Source organism: Sycon ciliatum, chromosome 1 (genome assembly GCF_964019385.1).
Source record: "Sycon ciliatum chromosome 1, ocSycCili1.1, whole genome shotgun sequence".
Classification (NCBI taxonomy): Eukaryota; Metazoa; Porifera; class Calcarea; order Leucosolenida; family Sycettidae; genus Sycon; species Sycon ciliatum.
In genome coordinates this window covers 78,080,571-78,100,435 of record NC_088643.1, presented here as the reverse complement: position 1 = coordinate 78,100,435, position 19,865 = coordinate 78,080,571, and the positions used below count along the sequence as shown (strand labels likewise).

The 19,865-nt window shown below is 46.7% G+C and overlaps 1 protein-coding gene across 1 annotated transcript; it reads right to left on the bottom strand.

Annotated features, from left to right (window-relative positions):
- Window positions 1-3,034: 3,034 nt before the first annotated feature.
- LOC135805623 (F-box and WD repeat domain-containing 11-B-like) lies at window positions 3,035-19,724 on the bottom strand. Its single transcript, XM_065319691.1, has 12 exons — window positions 19,202-19,724; window positions 18,839-19,064; window positions 17,498-17,684; window positions 16,783-17,014; window positions 11,997-12,115; window positions 10,074-10,179; window positions 9,056-9,199; window positions 8,373-8,491; window positions 7,749-7,811; window positions 7,552-7,599; window positions 6,745-6,823; window positions 3,035-4,371 (listed from the first exon to the last, which is right to left on the bottom strand). The coding sequence occupies exons 1-12, from the start codon at window positions 19,253-19,255 to the stop codon at window positions 4,204-4,206; spliced, it is 1,545 nt and encodes a 514-aa protein (XP_065175763.1). The 5' UTR covers window positions 19,256-19,724; the 3' UTR covers window positions 3,035-4,203.
- Between the last annotated feature and the right edge of the window lie 141 nt (window positions 19,725-19,865).

Sequence of the window (19,865 nt, the reverse complement as noted above, 5' to 3'; positions counted from 1 at the left end):
AGTTATTATTATAACAGGGACTTTACCATGGTTTACTCCCCGATGAAGCCCAAAGGGCGAAACATTGGAACCTGAGACTGTCAAAAATTCAAAATTGCAATGCAGAATCTCCACATCCACACCACATTTGTAGTCTATAAGTTCACCGGAGGATGCACCCCGGCAGTGTGCTGACAGTGCTCAACACCGCCGAGGCGGAGCGTAATACACCGTTGCCTGGCGATTGCAAAACTTGTGGCACGCAACTTTGATACAATGCAGTTGCGTGATGTCCACCACTTTCTGGATGAAACTTTGAGTAGTGACTAACAAGCCTAGATCACCCTTGTTGTTCTGTGTAGCCTATAGATTCTAAATCAAAAGTACAGTACAATGTACCGTGCATATTTGGAATAGTGTGCCAAAAAAAAGAATTTTAAAAGTCTATTCTGCGGAATTCACAGAGGACAGACAGACATACGCACACACACACACACACGCGCACACACACACACACCTCATGCAGACACACACACACACACACACACGCACATCTGCCGAACTGGAAATGGACTCTGGGTGCACCGGCCCTTCTGTACACTGGGCCACACATACTTGGGTGAAACTCGAATTTATCCACCTCCACTTTCCTATAGTATACCATGTTTCAAGGAAGAAATCCACGGCCAATCTAAGCTGAGGTTGGCCTATTTTAAAAAGCCTCAAAAGGGAAATTCAAGGCTGCTGTGACGTTTCACAGCAGAAAAGTTACGCCATTTTATTTTCAACTCTCTGGTTGGCGTCAGGTAGTTGCAAAATACTCCCTGGTTAGTACGGTCCTGTCTTTCAACTATAGGCTAGGTTTAAAAGCACCAGGAGACCGTGAAAGGGTCTTTCTACTTTTAAAAGGGGCCATCCCGGCATTATCGATAATTTTCACAGAACGAACAAGTTTCGTTATGACCCTCCCCCACCCACCCACCCCCTTCAACGAAAAATATATGGACTTTACAGCTAGAAATAGAATGGATTGATGGTTCAGCTATCAATAATTTTCAAAATGAAACTCTCCTCAACCCACCCACCCATGAACGAAACTTTTTCTCTTCGTGAAAAAGATCGATAATTACGGACGGCCCCTATAAACAGCATTCAGGAACGCCTTGCTTCAGACTACAATTTTAGGGTGCGTTTGGTTGGTACGATCTAGAACAGGATCGAACAGCTGGTGCACATGGAGCAGCCTCATGCCAACCAAACGGTACTCCAGAAACAGAGCACTTTTTTTGTGAAAAATATTCCGAACTTGGTGCATTCTTCAAAATGTGTATGGGTCACCATGGTCACTGTGTACGGTACTACAAGTCCAACCCAAAAGCGTATGCACATGATCATTTGGGACCAAAATCGATATTCCCGCCAGGTTTCACTGTGAAAAAGTGAAACTGCTCGGTCTGCTCCGGCCTCGAGGCCGGAGCAAGCAGAACATGTTCTGGCCGACCCAGAACAGGTGCAGTCCCGAACAAACGCGCTGTTCTGGTGAATCCTTTTCTAGGTCGTACCAACCAAACGCGCCCTTATAGTCTATATTTGCACTCAAATCTGTCTATATGTATCTATTATTGCACGATTAAAGAGGTCAATATATGAAATATAGAACGAGTAAAAGACCGAGGTCCCCCGAGGTCTTTTACGAGGTCTATATTTCATATATTGACCGATTACGAGGGCAATAATAGATTTATCACGACATAGCATACCTAAAACTGTTTTTGCTTTGCTATACAGGGAATTTTCTAGAACCGCCCCAACCGGTTTTCGACCGGTTGAAATTGTTGGCGACCGGTTGAAAAGTTACAAATCAGTTCCAACCGCCCGTACTTTTCTGTGGGTGAATGGAGCTGTGAATGGTCAAACGCTTTTTTCTGGACGGATACTTCCAGCGAAGCCGTGTGGGCTGGTACTAGGGTCACGAGTTTGTACTCCAGCACCAAGAAATCTGTTAAATTGCTGTCGAGTGCCATATTTGGGTTGTATTTTGAAAAAATGTTCCGGGGGTCACTCCCGGACCCCCCGACTCTTCATTGGACCGTAACCGGTTGGAAATTCGTCCTAGAATATACCCTGCTACAGGAAGAAAGGAATACTATTGTTATAGTATAATACTGTAGTATGTACATATGCCGTTTACATTGGACATTACTTCTGTGTAAACCGAAGTTTTCAGTTGTCTCTTGTAGTATGTTCCCCAAGTTCTTTGACTGAGAATCTGACAGTTTGGGTTCAAATCCTAGCATCTGGCTTCAGGTTTTTCTTCTTTCAGTTCTGATTTTTTCTAAGTTGAGGAAAAAGTTCTAAGTCCTCGGGCTGATAGCCCTCGTAATCGGTCAATATATGAATAATATATTTCATATATTGACCTCTTTAATCGTGCAATAATAGATACATATTGCCCGGCATTTGACCCCATACACACTGTACACATACACATACAAGTAGGTGCGCATGTAATACCAGTTGGATACATGTACCTCGTAGTTTTTCGTACCATGATCCCGAATTCCACGTGTGAAGGCAGTGTACGTTGATGAGTACATCAAATTAGGGAAGTATGCATGTAATAAATGTGTTATTAGCCTCGTAGTACGGGCAATACCGGCTACGATATCTGCCGGTATTGCCCTGATACTCGGCTAATAACACATACATATTTGACCGCTTAGAGATCACAAGTTTCTGTGGGGGTCAATAATAAGAGAGTGATAATTGCTATTATAACTCTCTTATTATTGACCGCCACAGAAACTTGTGATCTCTAAGCGGTCAAATATCAGCATATATATTGACCTTTGATAAATACCCACACTCATTAGTGACCACACCATCAACAGTATCAAATTCAAATAAATTTGCTTGACTCAATAATTTTTTTTTAATTTCCTGCCTCAACTGCACAATGACAATATTTGAACGTCTGTTGCTGCATGCGGCGCGAAACCTGAACGTGAGCCTTTGGCGTTGACATCGAAGTGGCACACGAAACCTCACCAATGACTGCAGAGAACACACTTTCTGTTGTTTGTGAAGTACTATGGGAATCATGCATGCTGTCGGTACAGCTAGGCATGATGCACACAGAACCCAGCCACGGCGGGACAAGTAACACATTGGATGAGCCATAGCACAGCGCATGTTGATAAACGATCAGCAAAAGTAAAATAATTTATCGTACCATAACATAATTATGAGACAATGCAATCAACGCTAAGATAAACTGAAAAGACACTGAAGCCATGCGGACATACCGTTTGAAGCAGTACAACACAGTCATGTTGAGAAAGCACTTTACAAAACTGAACAAGTGCCTTGAATATAAAGGATTATAATGAATGATCATGAATATGATGATGGCGGTGATAATAATGATGGACTTCACTGTAAAGTAGCATGCTCACTTCTAAACTAACACACACACACACACACACACACACGTCACACACGTCACACAAACAATGATTATTGATATGAATGCACCAAGACACAGAGATATGCATGTACGTCAAGTACGATAAAACTCCTACAGAAAAAGTCTAACAGAGAGATTAGAAAGGAAAGGCATTGGTCTAGTGTCTGAGCTACACACATCAATGATGCCCCACTAAGCATGAGGGGGAAGCTAACCAGCAGACAACTAATTTTCTTGAAAGGGATGGCCGAAGCTAGAGCAGATGCCATGACATGAGGGGACTTTACATTGATGAATTTTTTGTATCTGGGTGGCTGTGGAGCACAACACTATGCTAAATATTCTGCAAGTGCTGTTCGACTCGGGCAACTAATTATGTGCAAGGAGAAGCACCCAGCAGAAGAGCAATGCCCACTACCGTGCTTTCCACGCGTCAATAGTAATCACTTCACTCGTAACTGTGGAAGACGACGTCTCAGACACCAAGAAGTAGAGTGTATTCGGTGCAATAAATTCGAGAGTGTGCTGCGGCATGGCCGAATTCGGACGGCCGGCCGTATGATAGGATGAATTCAAAAATGCTTTGAGGATAAAAAAATAATAAATTGTTGCACTGAGTTGCAGACGGCTACAGTTGCATCGGACGTGTGCACACCACCACGCACAGAAATACGGACAGTGTTCATATCAAAGTTGGCCAAAGAATATGGCGAGGAGTAAGCAAGCAAGTTTGATTACCCTTCAGGTTGGATGCAGCTTCACACAACCTCCATTGAGCCTTCATCGTCGTTCATCCACAATGGCAAGGGATCGTTCTTGTCATCGCTGGGTGTAACAAAGTCCCAAATCACAATGGTGTCGTCGTGTGAACTACTAATGATCTGAAACTGATCAAACTGAAGCCGGAACACTCTACCGCCATGTTCCTGCATACGCACACCGAGAAACGAGATGAACATGAGGGTGACAGAACAATACTACAATAATAGTATTCAAAGTATAAACTGTCAGGATAGTGAACTGCCTGAAAAGAGAAAATAAATGGAAAAAATAAATGCCAACCTAACCAGGACTCAATATTACGATGTACAATAGTGTGTGTGTGTGTGTGTGTGTGTGTGTGTGTGTGTGTGTGTGTGTGTGTGTGTGTGTGTGTGTGTGTGTGCGTGTCACTATTCAGCCTGGTGAATTCTTCAGCCTTGCAAGCTGTTGAATGGTGCAATCCCAGCACAAGTTGCTATGGCTTCTGCCGTAGCATTGCTATCATCGCCTCCGGCGATGGGCGTCAAAAGGTCAAGGTCAAAGGTGTGTGTGTGTGTGTGTGTGTGTGTGTGTGTGTGTGTGTGAGAGAGAGAGAGAGAGAGAGAGAGAGAGAGAGAGAGAGAGAGAGAGAGAGCGAGCGCGTGTGCATCAGTCGCCAAGATGCGTGGACTGACAGGATATCTCATGATGAGGGCATGAAGAGCTGGGGCGATACCTCGGACTTGGATATGGAGTGTCGGGAGCGCGGAGGTAACAGCAGGGGTGAAACGGAGGTCTCAAATTCCCATTCGAACTTTCTTTATTAAAACGAAGGAGGTGTCAAAGGATTCTTTTTTTAACACAGTCACAGAGGTGTCAAGATTTAATGGTGAATGCAAGTCTGCGGCTCGTACGCTGCGCATGCCACACTGGCTCAGTCATGGTCCTGCTACAGGATGGAGCAAGCTGCCATCATGTGTGCGGCTTCGTCGTGGACAGTGGCTACTACTTTCTTCGTTGGCACTGGCACTCGCTTTACAACAGTAATAGCATGCTCTGCCGATCGGTTCCCTGGGTGGTTGCTGCCCTTGAACTCGGTGGTTTCCAAGACGCATGATAAGAGGTTCCAGTCTGCGTCAATAAAGTGGAGGTGTACGTTACGTCGGACTGTGAGGCGTTGCTCGTCCAGCCATCTGTTGTCACCGCCACAGAGTCCAGTCTACAGCTGCTGGAGTTACTTCCGGCACTGACTATACCGTTTCCTCAGAAGGTGGACGACGTAGTCCGGCTCAATGTACTGCAGGATGCGGAGGAAGCCGATGTCGTGGACGATGGAAACGGGCCGCATGTTATCAGCAAACCCAATCAGCTACGAGGTCGCTGATTTTCGACACTTTTTTGCCATCAATTCTCAGTGCCATGGACGATGTCATTGGCCGTGTTCCAGTGGCTGGGCGTCCTCCAGCGCCGGTTTTTCTAGATGCACCGTCCATCGTTGGTTGGGTTTCCGGATGAGCTGCTCGCAGGCTCGCACAGATTGGATGTGTTGCCAAGGTAGGCATACTCTTCCTTGCAAATCATTCAAAGCACTCAATTCACCTTGCCGGGAATTTCGCGGAGGTCCTTCAACACGTCGGACCGTTCCCTGGAGCCATTTCAATTTTCATGAAGACAACTCTTCAACAAACACAAGTAACACTTCGAAGGCAGACCAGCTACTGACAAACTACCACTGAACTGCAACTAGTGTCTTCGTTCGACGGCGGCCGAGCAAACTAGGGCGCGGGACGCAAAACTACAGCATTGCAATATCATGATCATATGTCCCTGTCGACGATCGAGTCAAGGTCATGTAGCACAGTCAGTACAGCAAGGTCAGTCCGCTAGCGGTCAGTGTTCCGAAAACAGCGCCACCACGACCCAGTCAGAACTCGCAACATGAACAGTACTCTGGACGAGTGCATAGTAGCCTGCAGATCGCAACATCAACGCACGCGAGGTAATCTACAGTACACACTGGAACTGGGCCAGTGCTTGGACTACTGTCACTTCCGGTACGCTCCCGGTCCGTGCCCCTACTACTTGTATGTGCAGCACATTCGATCGGCATGACAACAAGGGTGGTTGTACACGGCAGTACAGCACATCGTACAAGATCAGTGCATGCATGCAGTAAATCCGTGACGACCTTCGTTCGAATCGAAAACGAAGGTCCTTCGCACCATCGACTACTTTGTTCACCCCTAGGTGACACCATGGATATGGACTGTCGTCTCAGCAGAAGTTACCTTCAGTGGCTTGGACATGTGCCGAGGATGGAGGGTGAGCGCATTCCGAAGGCCCTACTTTTAGATTTCTTACCAAGTAATAAACCTGCCCAAGGTACATAGAAAAGTCCAAAGTTAATATTTATGGAAGCCCTCATACACCTTTTCAGAGTGCTGGTCGAGCGCAAGGGCAAAGGAAATAGACCACTGACAGTGGGCTCCCTAAGGTGGGGACAAATGCACTAGATGAACAAATTTAAAACCGACGCTTCAGATCAAACAAATACATACCTCCAATGTTTTGATGCACAAGTCCTTGTTTGGAGATCTTGGATTTAGAGCAGCTTTCAAGTCCCACACCTTGATCAGGCTATACGCAAGAGAACAGCAGATATGACGTTAAGCTAGGTTTTCACCTCTCTTTGACCTTCACTTCTTTAGTCACTGAAACGGATCCATGTTGATGATAAAACACACTTTTTTCACACACGCACACTGTAACAAGCTTTCCATATACAACTTCAAGTACGTGTAGGATAGGTGATTGTCAGGAATGCATGGCCAGCCACTACGTGTAGACTACACGCGTGCTGGTACAGATCACTAACATCAGTGCCAATGGCAGTGATGGATGTGAGCAATGACATAACCAGAGACAAGATACTAGTATGAATTCAACCTTGGCAAAACGCAGACACCCAAGCGCCTGACACAGGTGCCCTCAATTCTTAGACCAATAACTGAAGGACGTGTGTCACACTGCTCAGACTTCAACATGCGCCTCTGGACCCAATAGTACATGACATTGAACACTATACTTATTACTAGTATTGAACGAGCAGGTTCTCCCCACCAGTACAGCATGGTTGTACGGAGCGCCCTGCACATGCGGCACCATCGGCAGTCATCATACACCAGCATTCCCAATTGCTCATGTGCATCAAAGTGCACAGGGAAATGAAGAAGCTTGGCCAAGCTGTCCTCATTTCATCGGCATCCATTTTTGCCCGTGTCGTTAAGGGCAGGTTGAAGCTGGTTAAACTCTGTCACAACTGTTACAAGAATTAGAGAAGAGACTAGACAGCCCATACAACTCACCCATCGTAAGCACCACTAACAATACGATTCTCGTCAAATCGAATGCACCTGGGAAAACACAGGGACAAAAAGAAAAAAATCCATGGACTTCAGCACAAGACTACGACTAGTACATAAAAAGAAATGCATTCTTCACAGTTCCACGGGAAACACAAATGAAGTACTTTGGGTTGTTATTGCCAGGTTACCACGCTTACCGGACGAGCTCATTGTGTCCTTCCAATGTGCGCAAACAAGCACCACACTCAACATCCCACAGTCTAAAAGCACACACAATGTACAAAAAGGAAACAAGGAAAACAGGTTGAAGCTACAGAAACTGTGCATCAGCAAAACAACACTGAGACTCTTCTACAGATGAAATCCGGCCACCTTCGCCCGTCAAAAGCATACAATTATAATCACAATGTTCAGGTACCCACTGACGTTACTCATATGCAATTCGACTTCTATTACCTGTTTAAGGCTGTTTTACAAAAAAAAGAGCCCTGTATGTACTCTTGATACCACTCAGGGTGTATTCGATTTTCGAGATACACACTGAGCAGCAGGTTTCCTGCATATCTGGAATACCAAAGCTTGCATGATAGTGCATTTCCATTGTCCTCCCCGCTATATACAGGATGACATCCGTGCTCAGTACCTAAGTCAGTTTGTCAGACTTCCCCCCCCCCCCCCCCCCCAATTGCCTGTTGCTGGAAGAAAGTGCAAACATGAGCAGCCACCGACATGTCACATGACAGTTGCCCAGTCAATTATTAAAGAGCAACTGAAAGAAATAGGAAATATGGGAGACATGTTCAAGCAGCTTCGTCTCTTACTTGATCGTGAAATCTGAAGAGCCGCTAACAACCAAACGGTCACGATATTGCAAGCACGCAATCCCTCTTCGGTGGCCGTGCAGGGTTCTCACGTGCTGCAGATCTGATGTCCGCCATACCTACATGGCACATACAAAGACAATACCAACAGATCTCATGTTATAATAAGGGTCCAGGAGAGGTTTCTGAGAGTACACTCACATGGGTCAGTTAGGGCCGGGTTCCACTGCGGCTCCGCTGCTCGTCTTTCGCGGCTTGAAACGTCATCATTACCATAGTGACCGCGGCTCGAGCTGGAGCAGCGAGTCCGCGGCTCACCGCGAGCTTTTGCTACGATTCTTGACCAAAAACTGCGAGCCGCGGCTCGACCTGTTTCCCGTACTTTGCATTGTTTTGTACGCCAGAATTTTAAAATTCAAATTTTAATTCGTTGCGCAGGCCAGAACACGAGGATTTTTTTGATTTCGCGCGCAAGCAGGTGAAACATCATCAAAAAGTGTGGAGCATGACCGCGGTACCGCGAATGGCGAGTGTCAGTGGAACCGCGCTGCTCCGCTGCATGCAGCCAAGTGCCGCGGAGCAGCAGTGGAACCCGGCCCTTAAGCAGCACATGCACTCGCAGATCTCAAACAACACTTGTCCAAAACACACGACACTACTGAACAATTGCTTTAGTTACCCACCCGCAATGATCGATCGCCTGATGCCGACACAATGAATTTGTCGTCAAAGTCAACGACGTTCACTGCCGCCCTATGACCAGTGAGAATCTCTCTTAATTCGAAACGATTCGGCGAGTGGATTCTCCAAACAGCAATGTTGCGGTCCTGCATTAACACCAGCACAGACATAAAACATACACAAGTCTACACCAGCACATAAAACATACACAAGTCTACACCAGCACATAAAACATACACAAGCCTACAGTGGGGACAAGTGAAAGCTGACTGGTTTCAATCTGGGGTCAGTGAGCGCAACGCAAGAGAAGCATGAACCATGTCCATTATATCCATTATGGTAGCAGTGTATTTCCGAGTTACGGAAGACTCTGAGATACGGACACCCTCTTTCTCTACAGTCCATACAACCTGGTGTTGAGCCATAAATCCATCACGAAGTGTTTGTATACAGAGGAAGTACATTTTTCCGCAAACTCCAATGCAGCCACGTACACATTAATTATAAAACTTCACTTCTTAACTCCAAACACAGTCTTTTTAGTGCGATTCAAATCAAATTTATTATTACCAAATTTATCCTGATGATGGGCCAGGCCCGAAAAAATTGGTAACATACGTCTCTTATCCGGGCCCGAAAAAAATGGTAACATACGTCTCTTATCCGGGCACCTTGGGACCGGGCACTGCCCGTATCTCAGATTTGCCCGTATCTCAGGATAACTCATCTACCATGTATCATATCGTTTTTGAAGAAGTTTATTTGGAACGTATTGCACATGTTCAGGATACAAAAGGAACCCATTGATAAAAATGTGTGGATTACATAGGTTGGCAGTGAAAAATAAGCACTTCCTCATACGGAAAAAAGTTCAAAACCTCCAAATTCTAAGCATTTGTGCTATAGGAACTCAAGCTGAAGGTGCCCGGTAGAGAGACGTGCCCGTACCTGAGGCGTCCGGATAAAAGGCGTTTGAGTGTACTAATAAGTTCAGCAACAAGCTGCAAGGATATACTGTACCTTGGAACATGTGACCAGCATGTCACCTTGAAATCGCAGATGCAACACTGCCTCAGTATGATGCTTCACAACATTCAGAATCTCACCAGTCGTAATACACCAGACACTGTAAGGAGAGTAATGTACAAAAGACGGCGAGTGCATCAACATTTATACCGTATGTCCGCACCTTTAAACCCATGGTGTTATATTCGATTATAAAGCCAGTCTCAGTTATAAAGCCATGGGCTTCATAAATGAAATGACATTTGGAGTATATTTTTCAAAAATGAAGAAATAAGTACTATGCTAACAAACTTACAGCCCAGCAGAAAGGGTGAACAAGTAGATTTAGATTGAATTTCTGTGTGGACATTGACTTTTATGGCATGGCGTAGTGGGCGAGTCATTTTGCATCTAAAATACCTAGGAAAGCAGCGGTGTTTCGAATATAAGGCCATGGCGTTAACCCTTTCAGTGCTAATGACGAGATATCTCGCTCTGTAAAGTGTGCCTGAACGGCGGATGATGAGATATCTCGCTCCACGGCCCACGCAATAGTACGAAGTGCATATATCACTGTACAAACTGTCGTAACTCATGTCAACGGCGGCCGATTTTCACAAACGATATACCGTTGGAAAGGTATTGTGCTCAGCTTTCCAGTCATATAAAGTTCTTTGCGACAGGACTAGATTTTGAGTGAGCGTTGACGGATAGAATTGCCAAAAAATCAAAAATACGCTTTCTGGCCATGAGTTCAAACTTTTTGCTCGCGACTCGCTTTTTTTAAGGGATTTCCCTTTGCTACAGCGCATGCGTGTGGGGCATCAAAGCGCTTGGATCTCAGCTTTGCAGCGCAGTTTGATTCGTGAAGTTTGGTTTAGTTTGAGAGAGATGGCGAACGAAAATGTATTATGAAGTTGTTTAGCGATTCTGGGACATGTAAGGGCTTCTTCTAGAGCACATAGAAGTGACACTGGCATGCCTATGGAGCTGAGAACTGCCAGAGAGTCTTCGCTTGGCTCAGGCCTTTCCAACAAGCCATAGATGGTGGAAATCCATCAATGCAAACATGGCGAACGATTTTGCTCGGCGACGTGCATGCAGGGTCTGAAATGAAAGCAAGTGCGCTGAAAGCTTAGCCGGCAGGGGGAAACTAGGCCAGCAGTGAAAGGGTTAAAGGCGCTGACATACGGTACAAAAAAACAGGATACTGGTAGGCCATGGGCATAGTCTCTACCCAGCACTCATGCCTGCATTGTGCAAACAGGACCAGTACAAAGTGGCAACATTAGGTCCTACTCGTGGAGTAGGACACAGCTGAAAATGGTTGAAAACTCAATGAGTATTAAAGGGGCCGTCTGTAAATATCGAACTTTTTTCACCAAACAAATTATTTTAGTTTAGACCCAATCCCTCCCTCCCTCTCAGAACGTAAAAAATGTTGACGTATACATGCATAATTAATTATACAACAAAAGTTGCAAGTGTGTCACTGCTCCTGTGGCCATGTGCATGTATCAATGTTTTCAGAAACGAAATTGGTGAACCCCCCCCCCCCCCCCCCCCTCCCACCCCACAACAAATTATTTCGTTTTGTGAAAAAACTTCGATATTTATGGACAAGAACTAAAGGTGTCAAGTCGATCTATTTACATTTCCGGGATGAGTGGTAGGCTAGCACTAGACAAATGTGTTCGTCCTGTGAACAATATCGACAACACCGGATGGCACTTTCTAGCGCATTTCAAAAAGTAGCGGGCACCAAATACTTCGAAGAATGCATTTTGGGTCGGATATCATCCGGCACAACTGTATGAGCAGAACTGTGAACCAAAGAGATAGGTGACGATCTGAGAAGACCCTGAATGACCCTAAAACAATGCTGAAAATAAAGAAAAACGGCATGACTACGTTAGCGAAACACATCACGATACTTACTGAATCGTAGTGTCGCTAGATCCAGTAATTATGATATTCTCATCGTACTGCAGGCACAGTACTGACCCAGTGTGGCCAGTGAAAATATGCTTGCAGTCCAAAGACTTTCGGTCCCAGACCTAAGCATATAAACAGCACACACACACACACACACACACACACACACACACACACACACACGTACCACATTTATTCAGTCATCCCAAGATCATAGCGGATGGAAGAGAAATTGGTACTCCCCTATCGTTTAGGATGCATTCAGACTACCGAGAACCCCGTCAAACCGTGAATGGTGATACACAGTGAAGGGCATTCGCACTACCGATAAACCAACGTTACTCGTGCAGCTCTCAATGTGCGTACTGAGAAGGGATTTCCCCTACTCCCAGCCGGAGCGCTTTTTTTACTTCCGGAATGCTGTTTCTACCGGAGCAGCCGCAGCAGTAAAACTTGCAAACATCAAAGATGTCTACATTCTATGTTATGTGACTATCTTTGACAACGAGTGCCCCAAAACGAAACAAAAATATTTACGGCTGTGAGGAACATGCTCCAGTTATTAGGGCTGAAACGAGTATATCGATTACTCGAGTATTCGCTCGAAAATTTGCAGCGAGCGAGTACTCGGTTCAAATCCGAGTACTCGAGTACCGATTGCAACATTGCGGGGGTTCACTATGCGCTGCACTTACATGCGTCATGTCGATCGACTGCATGCTAGCATGTGTAGTGTACGGGATGGCCACAGGCACAGCCGACACAGGCGCAAGGCGAGCATGCATGCAGCACTGCCACTACACATGTAGTGCACTGTCTCTGATCCTAGGGCCAACTGTTACATGTACGTGCAGACTACAACGCGCGCATGCGGGGGGGGGGGGGGGGGGGGGGGGGAGAAGAAGTCAAGATGAACCTTTTCCAGTCGATCGATGTTTTTGTTGTTTAGAGTAGAGTTCGAGCAGTTGCTATTTCTTTTTTCAAGTTCTTCTTTCGACTGTATACGCCGTGCGTTATGGACCGTCTTCGTCAAGCTTCGTCTGTCTCACCGACTGTAAAGCGCCAGTCGAGTCAGCGTTCCTTTGTGTGGAATTATTTCACGCAGCCCAACGGTAAGCTGGTAACCTGCAGTGAATGTCGGAAAGACTTCACGTACACTGGAGGCACAACGAATCTGACTCGCCACCTGAAGGATAGGCACAACATCGTTGCGAATTCCTCAGCCAGTGCCGACCAGGACGAGAAGCCACCGTCTTCTCGATCTTCGCGGCCACTGGATCAGTTCGTGTTGTCACGAACTAGCAAACCCTGCAATGCAGCGAAACAGGAGGCCATTACGGAGCTCGTTGTTGACTGGATCGGGAAAGACATGCGTCCTCTAGGCATTGTGAACGACGTTGGATTTCGACATCTTCTAGGATATATCGAGCCCAACTACTCAGTGCCATCCAGGACAACTGTGTCGAACATCATACGCCATCGCCACGAAACTGGGAAACAGGAACTGCAAAAAATGCTGAGTGAAGCTGATTCCATCGCTATCACCACTGACGCCTGGACATCAAAGGCCATTGTGTCTTTCGTCACGTACACGGGACCCTTTATCACCGATGACTGGGAGCTGGTTAGCTGTGTGCTGGAGACATCGCGCTTCCAGGGTAGCCATACAGCGGTGAATCTAGCTGCAACCACCAAAGATGTGCTGAGTCGATTTAAAGTCCCAGCAAAGTCAGTGGCATGTCTCGTTCACGATGAGGCAGCCAATCAAATGGCAGCCAGCAGGCTGCTACAGGATGAGAACGGGTGGAGCTTCTCAGCTTGTGCCGCACACAGGCTGCAGACGTGCATCCGACATAGTATAGCCTCCTCGCAGCCAATCCAGAAGCTTCTGGCCGATGCTCACCGGCTTGTGGGTCACTTCCACCACAGTGCAAAAGCTACGGAAGCTCTGGTGAACAAGCAGACTGCCATGGGGGAGACGGGATCCACTCCTCTCCACGTCATCCAGGATGTCTCCACTAGATGGAACAGCTCTATACACATGCTGAAGCGACTGCTGTCCCTGAAGCTCCCAATCATGGCCGTGTTGGAGGATGCCACTCTCACCAAGTCCATTCACAACACTCTGCTTCTAAGAGAGTTGCAATGGTCCTTGGCGAAGGAAGTAGTAGCGACACTGGAGCACTCGGCATCTGCAACTACACTGCTTGGTGGTCAGAAATTCTGCACACTGTCATTGGTTGCTCCTGTTGCTGCTGGACTCGTTCGTCACTTGGATGTCGCAGCTGATGATGAAGATGCATCAGTCGCAATCACCCGATTCCGAGTCTTTGGTGTTGTAAAATGATGTGTTGTTTTCCTGTGTGATGGCATTTCCCAAACTGTCTCGTCTAGTCGCGTGCATGTGTGATATGAGCATGCGCCATTTTTGTAGTCGAGAGTCCTTTTGTTAGTCTTCTTGTTCGTCTCTGTCAGAGTAGTCTACTTTTCCGTAATGTCCAAATATAATTATGTAAAACAAACAAGTCTTGTCCTTTGTGTCCTGCGTCCCGGGGAACGGAATGGCTGAGATTCCGTTACAACGTGGTGCCGAAACCCGGGACGCAGAGGATGAGTTAGTTTGTAGTGAGTCTGTTCGTCGTCGTCGTCAACAACAAAGTAAAACTATAAAGTATGCGTGGGAATGGAGGAGGTCAGGAGAGGAGCAGGTGGGAGCGTACGACGGTGGAAGAGGAGGCAGAGCAGGTGGTTGGACCGGCAGAAGCTGGGGACTGGAGCCTGGGACGGCAGGTACCGCATGGAGCGTGTGGCCGTGGCTCGCCAGAGGCCAGTGGATGAGTCTGGCATCACCGACTGTGTGTCGTCCTTCGTTGTTCGTCTTGTTGTTGTCTTGCTCGCTGTGTTGTCTGATCGTGTTTCTCTCGCTGTTCAGTTCGTTGCTGTGTTGTTGAGTTTGGTTGTCGGTATGTTGCTCTTCTCGTCGTTCTGTTGTTCTGCATTAATTTGCGTTGTAGATGTATTTTGCGCTGCTGCGCGCATGTTGTTATTTGTTGGAGCTTTGGCTCTCGTGTTTCGGTTGGCCTTGTGTGCCTGAGTTAAGCGCGTCGGCTCTTGTGTTTTTTGGTTTGGCCCTGTGGTGCGGCTTGGTTGAGAGCGTCGGCTCTTGTGTCTTGGTTTGGCCCTGTGTCGTGGCCCAGTTTTGTTGTGCTACAATGTAAGCTGTTGGTTGGTTTTGGTTTTTCTGTTTTGCTGTGGTTCCTTTTGCTGTTGTGCATGTGGAACGTGGTGTCGGTTTATTATTTTGTGGAATGTCATCAAGGGGGCAGGTGTTGTAAAATGATGTGTTGTTTTCCTGTGTGATGGCATTCCCCAAACTGTCTCGTCTAGTCGCGTGCATGTGTGATATGAGCATGCGCCATTTTTGTAGTCGAGAGTCCTTTTGTCAGTCTTCTTGTTCGTCTCTGTCAGAGTAGTCTACTTTTCCGTAATGTCCAAATATTAATATGTAAAACAAACAAGTCTTGTCCTTTGTGTCCTGCGTCCCGGGGAACGGAATGGCTGAGATTCCGTTACATTGGCAAGTGAGATCCGTCAAAAGTTTGAACTGGATCCACCTAGTCCTCATTCCTTGCCCTGTATTGCAGCAGCGCTTGATCCTCGTAGCCGTAGCCTTGGATTCCTGCCAGAGGCAATGAGGTCAGAAGTAAAGGAAGAGGTGATGCGACGTGCCACAGAACTCGTAACAGGTTCTGCACAAGTTGAGCCTGATGATAGTAACGTAGAACCGGCTGCTAAGCGCCCTTGTCTCGCACCTGAGAGCAGTGCTGATGTTGTATGCACAGAGTCTTCTGACCCCATGGAATCCTTTTTTTGCATGCTTCGAGGATACCTCATCATCCTCTTCGTCCACGTCATCACCGCTGGCTGATCTAAAGACAGAGGTGCGGCTGTATTTCACTGAACGCCAGGTCAGCCCAAAGACGAACCCGCTGGACTGGTGGAAGGGTAATGCTGAACGGTTTCCAACGCTGATGCAGGTGGCCAGAAAGGTGCTGTATATTCCGGCTACATCGGTGCCTTCAGAGCGTGTGTTTTCCGCAGCCGGTATTATCGTAAACAAACTCCGTGCGTCTCTTGCCCCAGCCAATGTTGACGCTCTCATCTTCCTCCACTCTAACGTCTTCCTCAAGTTGCTGCAGCCACGTGTGATGGTGCCTGATGTACAGCTTCCCTCGTCAAGAGAGGCTATGTATACTGAAGAGGAAGCTGACCACTGTGTTCAGTCAACAGCACTTGAAGAATAGTCTGAGATCAGTGTTCTACGTGTATCTCTATGTAGACGATCGGAGTGACGGTTTAGCAGTGTTTGCCAAGTAACAGAGAGCACTTTTCAAGCCCTGTTACATGCCCATGCCACTACTTGTATATTAATATTTGGTATTTGCACCATTTATCTATGTCTGTTTCTGCTTCCTGATTTTGTCGTCCAGTGCTTGCTTGTACATGCTAGTTTTCACTTGCTTGAGACAGCCAGAGCTGTGCATAATAATAATTACTGAATCATGGATATCCATTTAAGGTTGCTTGAGAACGTGAAAGGCATTCTTTAGCCAACCTTGCTGTTGAGTCATGTGGAATCGTGTGGTTTCCAGGTATGGGGGGAATACTCGTTCTCGCTCGGAAGCATGTAGAGTACTCGAACAAGGAATATGAATACTCGTTTCACCCCTACCAGTTATAAATCAAGGCTTGGGATTCATTGCAGCCACAACACTAAGCCAGTACTCACTTTGATGGTGTGGTCCCGAAGTCCTGACACAATCTTATCATCGTCATACTGCAAGCAATAAACACCCTTGTTGTTTTCACTCTGGCAACGAATGCGGTGAAGCTCAGGAGGCCCGTCACGCCAGTTTTGCTCCAAGCTAAGCGTGTCACGGATGATAACGGGGTAGAGGCCACGGAAGTACTCGCCTTCAAGTTGGTCATCTTGTGTGTTGGAATGATAGAGAAAAGCGCGCCTTTAAGCAAACACAAATACAGACAGACAGAAAACGAATCGAGACAAAAAGAAAACAGAACAGGAGCTATGCACACAAATAGACACCTATACTTTGAGCAAGACTGAGAGCATTTGGGCTACAGGGCTTGAAAGTGACGACGTCAAAACGGCCAGGGAGTAGTAAGTTCACATCAGATTTCTACTTTTGGATCCACTAAGGTGTGACTTTGCTATTGCCTCAGTATGTGGGTGCATAGCAACCCACTCATGTCGTATGCAGGTGTGACTTTTATTTCGCCACCAGTTGTCACCCCACCCCCATTAGCCCAGTCAGTCAATTTCACCTGCTATATCACCTTGCTGCGAGTAAGATCGCTTGAAATGTGATTGGATCCATACAAAAATTGGATCCATGTGGATCCAGTTTTTGAATTTTTGAAATTGTTGCTATAGCTGTGACGTAGCACTTTCAAGCCCTATTGCCCTGAACCAAGCTGCTTACCATTTCCTCTTCTTTGCAACATTCTCCCAAGCTTTGTCAGTGCGCACCCGATGTTCAATCAGGCGTTTCCATATGCGACCACTCTGGATAACATTGTACCAGTTCCGACAGACAAGCTCAGCCTTACACACCGATGCTGGATCAAGGTACATGAGAATCTTGACTGCCAAGTCGAAATGGCCACTCGCTGCAAAATACAACAGGAAGAGAACAGTCAAGCGGAAGAGAGAGAGAGAGAGAGAGAGAGAGAGAGAGAGAGAGAGAGAGAGAGAGAGAGAGAGAGAGAGGACCAAGATGAAAAATCCGAAACTGGTGAGCGAAATTACAGTAAGGTACCATTGATCCGCCCCCTCTCTAATTTCCGACCTTGTCAAATTTCTGCCTGTGAAGCGACTTCGGCGTATACAATGAAGTATGGTGTTGAACCGACGCAGGCACTGCTGCACAATATGTGCCAGTGCAGGATGAAAATATGCACACTCCAGCTCACCAAGTCTGACTGTCTGCATTGTCGTACATGTACAGTACTTCACAGCCTTGATCTAATTCTCGCCCCAGCCGAAAACCCACATGGCATGGGGGGGGGGGGGGATCAACGGTACCAAAAGTACATAACCCCCCAGAGTGTGCAACGCCTGATCCAGCTCTGCACAGTGTCTTGGTCGAGCGTAATCGGATCTTTGCGTCATAATACCGTACACATCTCACGGGAACCCGGGGAGTCGCGGGTACTCTCGTATCAAAAACAATGGTGCCCTGCCTCGAGACCGGCCTTGTGCTGGTGTGGAGTGTACGCATGACATCAGAAGATCCGATTCCGCTCGACCAAGACCCTATGCAGAGCTGGATCGGCGTTGCACACTCTGGGGGGGGTTATGCACTCTTGACAGTACTTTACGGCAGATACTTTCAAATGCATACTGGGACTGTTGCGTGCAGCAGCGTATGCGGTAGCATGAATCTGTGGATGTAGGTAACCGGGCGCAAAAGGTTAAAAAGCAGTGACCGTACGGGGGTATCCATTGTTTTCGCCATGTATTATCACTGTCAAAACGTGTGGTTGGGGGAGGGTGCTTCAGGATTTACACACGTAGTCCAAAGCCAAGGGTCAGGATTAGTCGCCTTGTATAATCTACTAGGCGACTAATCCTGACGGGTGACATAGAATGTGAGTACATGTGAGTACAATCATGTATGTACGTGATATGTACTGTACTACAATACTACTGCAGTATGGTCTGCATCTGATGGTGGTCGCAAGGAAAGAGGGATGCACGTACCATGTGTACCGACATCAAGATACCAAAAGACAGTACTGCCTGCACACCTTTGTACACCTACCTGGCAAACACGAAATGAAATCCCGTTGAAGAATTTGAAGCAAGTAATTGGAGATTTGACCTTGCTGGAAATGGGTCATTCGATCAAGCATACGCTTGGCAAATTCTATCTGGTCATGCGGCTGCCACGAGTCGAAGACAGTGAACGTTGCTGATGCATGTTCGTCCATGCTACTGGGTTCTATCACCATGCTATTGTCAGCACAAACGTGACGGGTAAGCATATCCTACATGTAAACAAAGAAAACAGCCAACGAACGAAACACAATGAGAACTGGCCCTCAACAGTCAGGAAAGAAAAGCGACATTATCCTAAACACAGAGAGCTACACCGTAGAGCTATGAGAAAGGACAATGAACATACCTCAGCAGTTCCACTATCGCATCGCTCCACACTTGTTGGAGTGGCAATGGACATAATCCTTCTCTCCACCGTAAACGGCGGCGTTGACACGGCAATGGAGCTCCTCGCTCGTTTGCTAATCAACAGAAAACGCCAACGACGCAAGCCCCACACAGGAAAGCAGAGCAAGTAGCCGGCACTACTACAAAGCAAGCACAACTAGTTTCGAGCTTGAGAGCATGGTGGCGAGTGAGTTTCACAACAATTACTCAGCAATAAAAAGCAAATATCTACAAGACAGTCATAGATGAGACAGTGAAAACGCATTCGATTCCTGAGGCTACAGTAGCGCAAGAAGTCTACCTCAACCGCCACCGCGCCGAGGGCCAGGACAACAAAACCAGACGACTATGAAGCGAATTTTCTCTCTCTGTATCCGTGTACATACATTTTTTATGTACCAAAACTGCTCAAACTGCAAAGCCAAAGCCAGCAAGCAAGGACCACAACACTCAACGTCTCAAGCAAGTGGACGACTTTCAAAGCAGGACACCTGACAAATGCATTGCATGCAGGTATGACGATCTGCCATGCATTGTTGTACTCGAACAGTCACTCAGTCAGTCGAAGTACAACTGTACCCTGACCTGAGTCCTGAGTAGTGAGTACAGTAGTGTCAGTACGG

What these genes read in the sequence shown, in the direction of transcription:
- LOC135805623 (XM_065319691.1), bottom strand. Translation starts at nt 19,255, where the DNA reads ATGTCCATTGCCACTCCAACAAGTGTGGAGCGATGCGATAGTGGAACT. An exon ending in TGCTGGTCACATGTTCCAAG is followed by an intron (nt 9,200 to 10,073) that starts GTACAGTATATC and finishes GTGTTAATGCAG; the next exon opens with GACCGCAACATTGCTGTTTG. An exon ending in GTTAGTGGTGCTTACGATGG is followed by an intron (nt 6,824 to 7,551) that starts GTGAGTTGTATG and finishes TCTTGCGTATAG; the next exon opens with CCTGATCAAGGTGTGGGACT.